Source organism: Anastrepha obliqua, chromosome 4 (assembly GCF_027943255.1).
Source record: "Anastrepha obliqua isolate idAnaObli1 chromosome 4, idAnaObli1_1.0, whole genome shotgun sequence".
In the NCBI taxonomy this organism is placed as follows: Eukaryota; Metazoa; Arthropoda; class Insecta; order Diptera; family Tephritidae; genus Anastrepha; species Anastrepha obliqua.
In genome coordinates, this window is record NC_072895.1 from 95,232,494 (window position 1) to 95,244,254 (window position 11,761).

Here is an 11,761-nt window from a genome sequence, read left to right on the forward strand (position 1 = left end):
GCCGCATGAGCTTTACGTCGACATAGACATAGCGCAGCGAATAAAGATCCAGCGGCTACGTTGGTTGGGCCATGTCGCCCGAATGGATACAAGCGCCGCGGCTCTGAAAGTATTTGATGCGGTACCCGCTGGTGGCAGTAGAGGAAGAGGAAGGCCTCCTCTGCGTTGGAAAGATCAGGTGGAGAAAGGTTTGACTTTACTTAGTGAGTCCAACTGGCGCCGGTTAACACGAGAAAGAAACGACTGACGCGCTTTGTTAAACTCGGCCAAAATCGCGTAAGCGGTTATCGCGCCAATTAACAAGAAGAATGTTTCAGAAGTTTAGTACATGGTTAAACGTTACAAAATATCCCGCTTTTTCGGGAACTAAAATGAGAAATTTTAAAATTGAATTCGGAAAATCCAGTAATCAGTCCAAACTCTGATATCAATTGGCCACCCAGAAAATGATTTTCAGATTTGATTACGTTGGTAGTATAGTAAAAATATTGAGCGACAAGAGGACAGAGACCATTCAAGAAACACGAAATTTAAATTGCCACTGGTGAGATAAGAGCCGGAATAGGATTTGCGAAACTCTACTAAATAGTAAATTGGGTTGACAAAAAAGCTACTGTACGAGGGTGGTTTGAAAAAGCCGCTTAAGGTCAAAGAGATGGCACTACTGTATCGAGCTCAGGCTTGAATGAATTTGAATTTGAAGAGGTCGAGCCAAGGAGCACCAGGAGATTTGGTGGCTCCTAAAACACTCAGGCTAAAAAGCCCATTGTATTTAAAGCTCTGGAAAGGGGGTAGATAGTCAAGGAGGGAGGGAGAAAAGTATCAGAGAAAGCTCAGGCTTAGTTAATAATATTTCTTGGAAGAACACACCAAGTTTTAGCCATAGCGGCATATTTCCTTGTGTTTGGCATTAGTTTGAATCGAGGAAGGCGAGTGATTTACTTTTTCCATTACGACAACGCACCAGTTCACGCCTCTGCAGTTGCGGTCGCAAAATGAATGTAGACAGGGCTTCAACTTGTTTCACATCCTGACTATTTTCCAGACTTGGCTCGCCGGATCCCTCGGACTACTATTAGGAATAACTTGAAGAAATGGCTGGTGGGGGAAATATTTTATTCAAAGGAGCAGGCGATTGCAGAAACGAGTGGCTATTTTTCAGACCTGGACAAATCATCATCAACAAACTAGTACTTTGTACTAGGACGAAGTGTACAAGCCTAAAAAGAGACTATGCGAAAAATAAAAATAATTTACCACCTACAATTAAGCAGCTTTTTTCCAGGATTTTTCGAACGACCTTTGTAAAGCCAGTCGTGGAAGTCATTTGAGTGACTTTCCAATATTAGATTAGATTTGTGGGGGTTGGACAAGTCCAAGCACCCAGTCAGGAGACCACTGTCTTACGACTTTTTAAGAAAGAAAATTCATTCAAAAACATTCATGCGCTAGAGCAGAAATAAATTTGAAATGCTAAATGGATCACCCTGTATAACGTAAGCATTGGTTTTTGCTTCGAAATTAATTTTGTTAAGTTCTTGCTTCTGCTTCTTGCTCTCGTAAACGAAATTAACTGTTTCCATATTAAGCCACGCAGCATCAGCTGATTTCATATAAGGAAACAGATTTATGGGCGCACGTGTGAAGCAATACGATAATCGTTGAGCGATCTTCACCAAAGGTATGTATTAATAGATGTGTTTTCGTATCACAGTGAGTATCGCAAAAATATTTTTTATTATCCAATTCTGTCAAAACACGAGCTTTAACAAAAGTCACCTAACATCAGACGGCTTAGGTCAGTTACCTTGTCACTGAAGAGCATGAATTTTTAGCAAACATTTAATGATTCGCATTATTCAATGCAATGATTCGTATACTGACAAACATACACACACACACACACACACTCATGCATATGTCTTTTAGATTTTAATTCGATTTGTCTCAAATATCATCCAATAGTAAACATTTTGCGGCTCAAGTGCCTTGGGCTGTCCTCGTTCATCTTAATTAGAGCTTTTGAAGCTTCAAACAAAAAGTGTGTTTGAAATCTACTTTCGGTTTCTCTTCTCACGCATTTTGCGGCGCTTTTTGGTAGTTAAGCAATTTTTTGTTGTTATTCAAAATGTTTGACTGCAATAACGAAGCGGATTGCGCTGGAAAATGATATAAAAACTGCAAGACGACACTGATTAAACAGACACAAGTCGAACAGATTGCAATAGAGCAAGTAATCAAAGCAAACAAAGCTGAAAAAAATGGTAAGTATTTTGTACGAAACAAACAAATTTCCGCAAAAGGATAAACGAACGGAAAATTGGAATGCTTAGGAATCCAAATTTACAGAGAAGGAAACTAACGAAATTTCTATTTTCCCACTCTACTTTGCAGAAATTCTTCGCAATTGCCACGTTTGTCGCCGTCTTGGCCTGCGCCAGCGCTGACGTCTCTGAGCTGGGCTACAGCTATCAACAACCTGCTGCTAGTGTACCCACGCATTCCTATATTCCGCCAGCAGCTAATGCACCTGAACCGGCCTACGCGCCTGCTCCAGCACCAATCTACCAGCCCGCACCAGCTGCTCCAGCACCAGTTTACCAGCCTGCACCAGCTCCAGTCTACCAACCAGCTCCTGCGCCATCTGCGCCTGCGTCTTCCTACATTCCACCAGCACCAGCTGCTGCCGCACCGGAACCAGTTTATGCTCCAGCTCCGGCACCAGCACCAGCAGCCCCTGCGCCAGCCTACCAGCCAGCGCCTGCGCCATCAGCTCCCGCCTCATCTTACATTCCACCTGCACCTGCTGCCGCGGCTCCTGAACCAGTCTACGCTCCTGCTCCAGCACCCGTCTATCAACCAGCTCCTGCTGCTCCAGCACCCGTCTATCAATCAGCTCCTGCTGCTCCAGCAGCCGTCTATCAACCAGCTCCTGCTGCTCCAGCACCCGTATATCACCCGGCTCCTGCCCCATCTGCTCCCGTATCCTCTTACATTCCACCTGCCCCACAACCCGCTGCATCAGAGACCTATGAGCAACCCGCTGAAGATGGCTACAGATACCGCACTGTCCGTCGTCGTGTCTACAAACAGCGCCGTTTCTAAGCTGCAGGCATTGAAAACTACTTGAGAGGCTTTCATGTCGAATCTCGCTTTGTTAATTTGTTCGATTTGAGTTGTTTATTTTTACTATAATTACTTTTCCTTCTGTTGTTTACCAAAATAAATTCTAAAAAATGAAAACTGAAAAATTAGTCTTTATAATTTCCAAAGAAGATGGAGCAGTGCGAGTGACGTCAAAAATTCAATTGATATCGCACCTAAAATGGCAGGGAGTAGTTAGAGATATGGGATAGTGGACGATCGGCGCGTGAGGAGCGCGATCGCAACTCGAATGAGTTTTTGTACCGTTTCCTAACTGTGTATGAAATAGATGGACATCACAACCCATTAGAGGACCAAGGCTCACTAGAGACCAGGGCTTTAGTTCAAACAGTGGAATACTCATAGTGAATCGTGACCGAAGGGAACCAAGGGACTCTATCGGCCAATAGGTCATGCAGACAACTTTTTGGTATGCCCGCGGTCCCTTTTACATCGATTTGCTTCAAAAGGAGTCTATGGGGATGTGTCGAGCAGGGTTAGGGTCGAATGAAGAGATCACCGATAAAGCAAATGTGTGGTTTGAGGGCATCACTATCATAACGGTCGATTTATTTGGAGCGAATTAAAAGGTGTAAGAAATGTTTCATGATTTTGACGAGCTAAAAGGGGACTATGCTGGAAACTAAAACGTTTTTGAAACTATTTTTGAGTAGGATACTCCTTTTTAGAAATATAAAAGAGGCAGAAAATATAATTACAGTGCGATTTGTTTAGATTTTCAGGGGCTTATTGACCAATATTCGTAAAAATAGAGCGCGAACTTTAAGCCAGCTTCGTGGTCGGCTGTGCTAGTTTCCATTTCCGTTATTTTAATTGAATAAAATTTATTAATAGGGGAGAAATTAAAACTTTATTTTTAATTTCGTTTTTTTTTTTAATAAATTTTATTTTATTTTATTGTTATTTCATATTCGTATCATTCCCCGTTACTTCAATTGCATCAGATTCATTAACAGAGAAAAATTAAAATTAAGTTTTTAGTTTCATTTTTTTTATAAATTTAATTTTTATTTATTTTATTATTATTTCATATTATTATTATTTTTTAGTCTTTGTATATATATATATATATATATATACATTGTTGCTATTGAAGTTTTTAGTTATAATATTTACATAAATTTTGATTATTGCATTTCTAAATTGTACTTTTATCTTCTTTTTGGAATCTTTTTATACTTTGAAGTTCGTCTTTTAGTATTTTAAAATTTTTATTTCTATTTACATTTTTGAAGTGAAACTTCTAAGGCGTCGATGGACGAGCGAGAATGGAGAGTAAAATTTCAAGGTCATGCAACGTTTTGGGCATTTTCGTTCCGCGAGAGAGAAAAAAGATATAACGTGGAGAAAAAGGAGAGAGAGAGCTATACCTTATATATATCTTAGATACACTTTAGGCTATTTTTCCTGAGTTTTTCCTTGTAAAGTATATATATTTGTATAGAATAAATAAAGGTTGTGTGGAATATAAAAGATTTTCTAGAAGGAACGAGTCCTCAAGTCGTCCGGTAACATCTGCCGTTCATTGTGCGATTCGCTCCACTCGGCTGGCTTACCCGCCACGTCACAAAATCCGCTGTATCTCCAAAAATAGTTCGAATTTTGAAAAATCCGTTGAAGGGCATATTTTTGAAGGTCTAAACTTTGAAAATATGCAAAAAAAATCGAGGTTTTCAAATTTCTAGACCAGAATTATCCCCTTAATACTTCTTATTTAAAAGTTTCTTTCTTATAAAATTTCTTCCATTTCAATCTAAGTTTTAAACCATATTTTTTTATTTCATTTAAAATTTAAAGTTTCAAGTTGAGTTTTTTTACGCATTCAATATTAAATTCATTTTACTCTAACTTCCTACTTTGTACCGATTTTTTGGTTTAAAATTCTAATTTTTAATTTTGGTTTTTCTATTTGAAAACTTTTGTTTAATTTTTTTTTTAATTTCCATTTCATATAGTAATTTTTTAATTCCAATTTTTTTCTAGTTGTACTGTAAAATTACACTCCTTTTCTTAATTTATATATTTTTTTTCAATTCAATTAATTTCAATTTTTTTTAATTCATATTATTTGCCGTGCTTCCGTATTATACCGGTAAATAGTCGTAGGCCTGATGGCCAAAGCGTTCTAATTTCTGCCATTTTAGTTTTTCAATTGCCCAAAGCTTCCCATGCAATTAACATAAGCACAATTTATCAACAAATATACATACACACATACACCTGCACATGTCCGTCTCTAATAAGCTCTACAACAATAGTACCAACGCAACATGACACATGATAGACCTGCTGAAGCAAAAAAAACAAAAAAAAAAACAAACAACGAAGAGTGAATACAACCAACAACCACATACTCGTATGTTTCAAACCCATCTGCCAACTGCCGAAGCTGCTGCCGGCACTGCGGATACAGTACCGAACACGACACCACAACATAACACTAAATTAGTTTCGGACCCATAAAATCGACGGCGGACTCCTAATTTATCGCCTCATTAAGTGCGAGCAGCTTCCAATTGTTTCACGCGTTCGGCAACGACGACGACGACTCAGCAACAGCCACCAGCCAACCACCAACAACGAACAACCAGCGTACCAGACCAATTTACGCCAACTAATGCACGAATGCGTTGGCCTAGCGGTGCGTGAGAGGCACTGTTGTGAGGAGAGGGTAGGGGAATTGTCATGGCGTGTATGTAGTAATCGCTTGTTGCTGTAGCCTAGTGTCGACTGCCGTTGGTCGTTGCGTTGATTGCTTTCGATTTGCATAAACTCTAAATCGGTTTTAAATTTATTTGTCCAAAACTCACGCGTCCCACCAACATCACCACCAGCAGCACCGCGCCGTCTGTGCGTGCGCTTTTTTTGTTTTCATTTGTTTTTGCATTTTAAATTCAAATTTTGTTTATTTTTCGCGGTTTTGTACTTCTCCGCTTTAAATTATGTATATTTGCAGCTTGGATTGGCCTAACTTGAGTAGCCTCCTCTCGTTGTATTTGGTCATAGATGCCTTTTTAAATAAAATTGATTAGTTGTGTGATTTACAGTCACGAGAAGACACCCTCTCGGGCTTATTGAAATTTTGCACTTTTTTAATTTAATTTTGAAAATTTTGGTAATATACGTAAGACTTGCCGCCCTCTGATTTATTGAAGAGCGATGAATTTGCTATGATGAGAGGGCTGATAAAATTATAAATAATTTGGCTAATTATGGTTTGATTTATGATTTTTTTGAATGAGGCATAAAACTTTTATTTAAATAGAATTTGAACACTTTTTGATTTTTAAAATTTTGATGCTATTTGAGTTTTTGCCTGAGCTGTGGCTTAGATTTCAAAATAAGTTTGCGCTTGAGCTAACTTTTCGTTTGAGTTTCAGTTAGAATGAATGTTAAATTTGAACTAAGTTTGAGTTCAAGTTTGCGTCCGAGTCTGAGTCTCAGTTATTGCAATTCAGTTTTCTAATTTTGAATTTCTTGTAGAGATTTGGTTTTGGTCCCAATTCGAGGCTGAAATGGCTTCCACGTGTGAATTTCAGCTTTCAGCTTTCAACTTTGACATTTGTTTTTATCTGTTGAAGGTTACGAAGCTGCATAATTTTTATTTGTAGTCAATTCTATAGTTTTTCCTACTGCTTGCTTTTAATTTTTTATTAACTCTCAGCTACTTTTTCACGTTCTTTTTCCCAATATGAAACCTTCGCTTGGTGTTGCTCGTGACTTCTTCACTTTGATATTCAATTTTCAGTTTGCAATGGTCATTAATCAATTGCTGTTTCCCCTTCCTCGTTTTAAAAATTTGCTGCATGCTTTGTTTTTGCTTTTTAATTTTATTTATTATCTCCACAGTATTCGCAGCTGTGTTAAAAACAAAAGCAGCTTCCAGTATTTTAGTGTTGAAAACTTTAATTACTGATTATATCATTGAAGACCTTCAAGAGTTAACTGTAGCCGGTTTCAAGAACTCTAAAGGGGTACCAGGCTGGAGGCTGGGCTAGGTTAGGGCGTTTAGACGGGATGCTCTTTAACGTTGTTTAGAAAAGATTTTTTCAGACTTATTCTTAAGGCATCTTGTAGAGAATCCGTTCGGAACTCCAATATATATCTTGCCTATATTGTCAATTTCTGCGAAGTGCGTGATATTCGCACAAGGAGAGGTTAACTGAGTCTATGTTTGCTTCATCTTCTACAGAAATCTTAGCCTGGCGGCCATATAAACGATAGCCCAGCGGCCGTGACAGCTTCTGGAACTTCTGTATTCTTTTTCATTGAGTATTGGCCAAAGCCAGCGTAGTATTCCAACAGTAATGCAGAAGAAGGTGCTGAAATGATTCCACTTCGTCCTCCAGACAGCTTCTGCAGAAAGGACTTGAAGCAATACAAAGCCTCACCGCATGGACTCCTAACGGAAAATGTCCGGTATATGTGTCCACGATACCTACCGAATTCGAGAGTTGCGGCTTTGTTAGCCTTAGAAGTTACCACTAGCCTCCCCGACCTACACGTGGCTAGAACGATCTCGCGATTTTGCACATTTGCGCCTTAGCTTAGCACTCGCGGAGTTGACGCGAATACTCTCGTTTTGCGCTGAAATCTTCTCTAGGGTCTCCCGTCTGGCCAGTTCATCGGCAAAAGCTCTCCATGGCTACGTTGGCTGGATCACGTCCGGCTCTGAAAGTATTCGATGCGGTGTCAGCTAGCGGTAGCAGAGGAAGAGGAAGGCCTCCTCTACGTTGAAAAGATCAGGAGAAGGACTTAGCTTCACTTGGTGTGTCCAACTGGCGCCGGTTTCTATGAGAATGTAACGACTGATGCGCTTTGTTAAACTCGGCCAAAATTGCGTAAGCGGTTATCGCGTCAATCAAGGAGAAAAAGAAAGCGATGGAATCATGTCAACGTTTTCGTCGCACCTCTCCAGATTTCAGAGGAGTTACTTTCTTGATTTGTCTGTGAATATTTCTACTGTGGAAATCATGAATTAACTTCACCTAAATCACAGAAGTAAATTCAGTCAGCTCATCTTCAAGTACAAGTTCAGAAAGGTTCTAAGTAGAGGCGACAACGAAGGTTCGATATCTCCAAAAGCATTGGGTTGGCACTTTGAAGGTCTGAAGAGCAGCTGGCTATGCTGCAGCTGGACTGTTGAGTCTGGTTGGTAGACAAGGGCAGAGAACGATGGACTGCAGGACATCTGGAGTATGACACTGAGTATGCAGTCGCTGGCGTAGGTGGAATGCTGTAAAGAAAAAAATATTTATTTAATACAGGCTTTCATATGAGTGTGTGTGCTTTGGTTGTTTAATTGGCGTAGATGATATGCTTATTGCTGATCCGTTTCGATTTCATACGTACACAAATATTTTCATTGCAAAATTCTCAGCTCAAACCTGATTGCAAGCAGATTTTACTGTTAGTGCATTGAACTGCCATTACTCATCTGCTCACTTCCACCTTAGCAAACGAAAATTGTAAGCTTAGTTTATTTGACCTTTTTTATTTTTTTGTTTTTTGTTTTATGGCTTTTTCATTAATAATTATAATTATTTGAGTTAAATGAGTATTTTGCATTGCTTGGCGAAATCATATATAAAGCGCAGTGTTTGAGGCTTTAAACAAACACAAGCCGAGTGGCCTGCAGTAGAACAACTACAAAACAAGAAATAAAAACTAAGTGAAAATGGTAAATATGAAATTAAAATAATAAAAATGGCTTACTTTTAACAAACAGGATATACGGATACAAATCAAAAATAAAATTCTCCTTTTCCATAGAAACTCTTTGCCGCTGCCACTGTCGCCGCCATTTTGGCCTTCGCCTGCGCTGATGTGTCAGAGTTGGGCTATGCCTATAACCAGCCAGCCGCTAGCGCACCTTCAAGTTCCTACATTCCACCAGCTGCCAATGTTCCTCAACCTGCCTATGCACCAGCTCCTGCGCCAGCCTATCACCCGGCTCCTGCTCCAGTCTATCACCCAGCTCCTGCCCCATCTGCTCCAGTATCATCTTATATTCCACCTGCACCCGCTGCCGCCGCTCCTGAACCAGTCTACGCTCCTGCTCCAGCTCCAGTCTATCAACCAGCTCCTGCTGCTCCAGCACCCGTTTATCATCCAGCTCCAGCACCCGTATATCACCCGGCTCCTGCCCCATCTGCTCCTGTCTCTTCTTACATCCCCCCTGCCCCACAACCCGCTGCTTCTGAGGTCTACGAGCAGCCCGCTCAGGATGGTTACAGATACCGCACTGTTAACCGCCGCGTCCACAAACAGCGTCGCTTCTAAGTTTGAAAGTGTTTTGAATTGAACAACAACAACTATGCCCTGACTATGGTTCCTCATGAGATTATGCCAAAATAAATTGAGTTTTTTATCGAAAAAATGTGATTCTGAATTTTTTGGACTCATTGGAAATTATCTACTCAACCATGTATTGAGAAATGTTTCTTTAACCCTTTAACGACCCTGCAAAGCATTAGGCAAATTATTAAATAGTTAGTAAGTTTTGTAGAAGTGCTGAATTAAAATCTGTGTTTAAAGTGGACAAAAGAAAAGGCGAATTAAATGTGGTGACCATTTTTTTTCAAAATTCTTTGCTGATTACGAGTAGAAGTTCTGGTTTTAAAAGCTCAAAAGGGCGGTGAAAAAATGTACAACATTTTCGCAAGTGCTTCAGAATATTTTACTCTGTTGTTGTTGGGCATTACAAATGTTTAAATATTGTCCCCATTTTTTACCTTTCAGCGCTAACCGTTTTCAAAAATCTTGTTTTAAGAGCTTGTAGGTGCATGCAAGTTCAATGGTTTGAGTGGCTTACAAATTAACTAGCAATTCCACTGCCTCGTAATAGTCCTTTCGTAGCCTCGCAGAACTTATCTTTTTGAAGCAGTTCCTTTTGGACGTACTTGAGGAGCAGCGCCGGTATGCTCGCGCCACTCTCAGTTCAACAAATGTGTACTTCTCTACTACTGGCGTCCCTCGGGTGCATGAGGAAGGGCACGTTTATGTGGCATAACTTGGGGAATACTTTCAATTAATTTATAAAGGTTTATACTGCCATATTCTTAAGAACTTGCACTAACATTTTACACAAAAAATCTTAAATTTTCTACAAAATGCACAAAAATCTTTTTTTTTATTTTTTATAAAAAATTTTGTAAACAAAAAATTTGCTTTTGAAATTTAAAAAAGAAATTTTCCACAAAAAATTTTCCATAACAAATTTTGCACAAAAATGTTTTTTTTTTTATTTTTTATAAACAAGTTTGTAAACAAAAATTATTATTTTTTTTAATTTTTTATAAAAAATTTTGTAAGCATAAATTTGTTTTGCACAAAAAATTTTCCATAAAAAATTTTGCAAAAAAAATTTTTTTTTTAATTTTTTATAAAAAAGTTTGTAAACAAAAATTATTTTTTTTTTAAACTTTCTATAAAAATTTTTTTTTAAATTTTCCATAAAAAAGTTTTGCACAACAAAATTTGTTTTTAATTTTCTATAAAAAGTGTTTGCTCAAAAAAAATTTTTTTGTTTTTAAGTTTTCATAAAAAATTTTTGTTACAAGACACATCTTACTTTTATCTTTTTAAATATGAATGGGTGCCATATGAACAATGAACAGATAAAGAAAGTACACGGCTGCACCAAATTAATCACCCTATCGGAAGCTAAACAGCTGCAATATACAAACAGACAAGCAATGAAGGGCGCAAACTCAAAATAGATATTTCCATCACTCCAAAATCACTTGTTTTATTTAGCAAAATAGTTATCCAAAAATAAAAATGGATGATTAATTTTGCGCCACCTAGTATGTTAATCCGTGGTTGATACGTCTCATCATAGCATCACAGTTCGGGGTGAACCATTACTGCAGTTACATTTCGCCTCCACGTCACCCGTTGATCAGCTTTTCGTTTGATATCAGTTATGTCCATTGCTCCAAAGGCGCCTTCATTGTCATCTCTCCATCGTTTTTTCGGTCGGCCTCTTTTTCTGTCGCCCTGTGGATTTGCTTCAAAGATTTGTTTCGTAAAATGTGACCGTACCATCGAACCCTTTGCCCTTTGATGTACCTGATTACATGTGCACGCCTGATAAATGTGTCCCACTCGTCGTTGCACCGCATACGGTAAGTACCGTCTTCAAGTCGTACAGGTGCATATATTTTTCTTAGAATCTTTCCAAATATTTTTCTTAGAATCTTCCGAATTGTTGTTGGATTCGTAGCAATATTTTTTATGCTGAGATGAGGTTGCTAGCCTGAAGCATAGCTCCCTTTTGGGAAATTTCACGTTCCGCTGAAGTTTCTTTTTTTCTTTAGAGGTATTCAATCTCCGGTCAGGGTGAGCAGCATCACCACGCGCAGGCGGAACTAGTAAGATTGAAATTCATTTATTCATTTATTCAGTCTACCAATAATTCTTACAGACTATATTAGACAAATTTTTAATTATTAATTAAAGATTATAAACAATTGTTGCCTAAAATTATATAAACTTAGTCTAAAGTCGAGGCTAGGATAATTATTGCAGAATCGAATGCATCTCACCATCGGTTCATTGAGGGCATAGTTAGTTCTATACCGTTGGTCTACAA

At 38.6% G+C, this 11,761-nt stretch overlaps 1 protein-coding gene across 1 annotated transcript; it reads left to right on the forward strand.

Annotated features, from left to right (window-relative positions):
• Window positions 1-1,695: 1,695 nt before the first annotated feature.
• Window positions 1,696-9,447, forward strand: LOC129244292 (uncharacterized). Its single transcript, XM_054881908.1, has 3 exons — window positions 1,696-1,713; window positions 2,395-3,069; window positions 8,938-9,447. Exons 1-3 carry the CDS (start codon window positions 1,696-1,698, stop codon window positions 9,445-9,447), a joined length of 1,203 nt encoding a protein of 400 aa, XP_054737883.1.
• The last annotated feature ends 2,314 nt before the right edge of the window (window positions 9,448-11,761 follow it).

Coding starts and splice junctions, on each gene's coding strand:
- LOC129244292 (XM_054881908.1), top strand. Junction 3,070..8,937: donor ATGGCTACAGATACCGCACT/GTCCGTCGTCGT, acceptor CCTTTTCCATAG/AAACTCTTTGCCGCTGCCAC.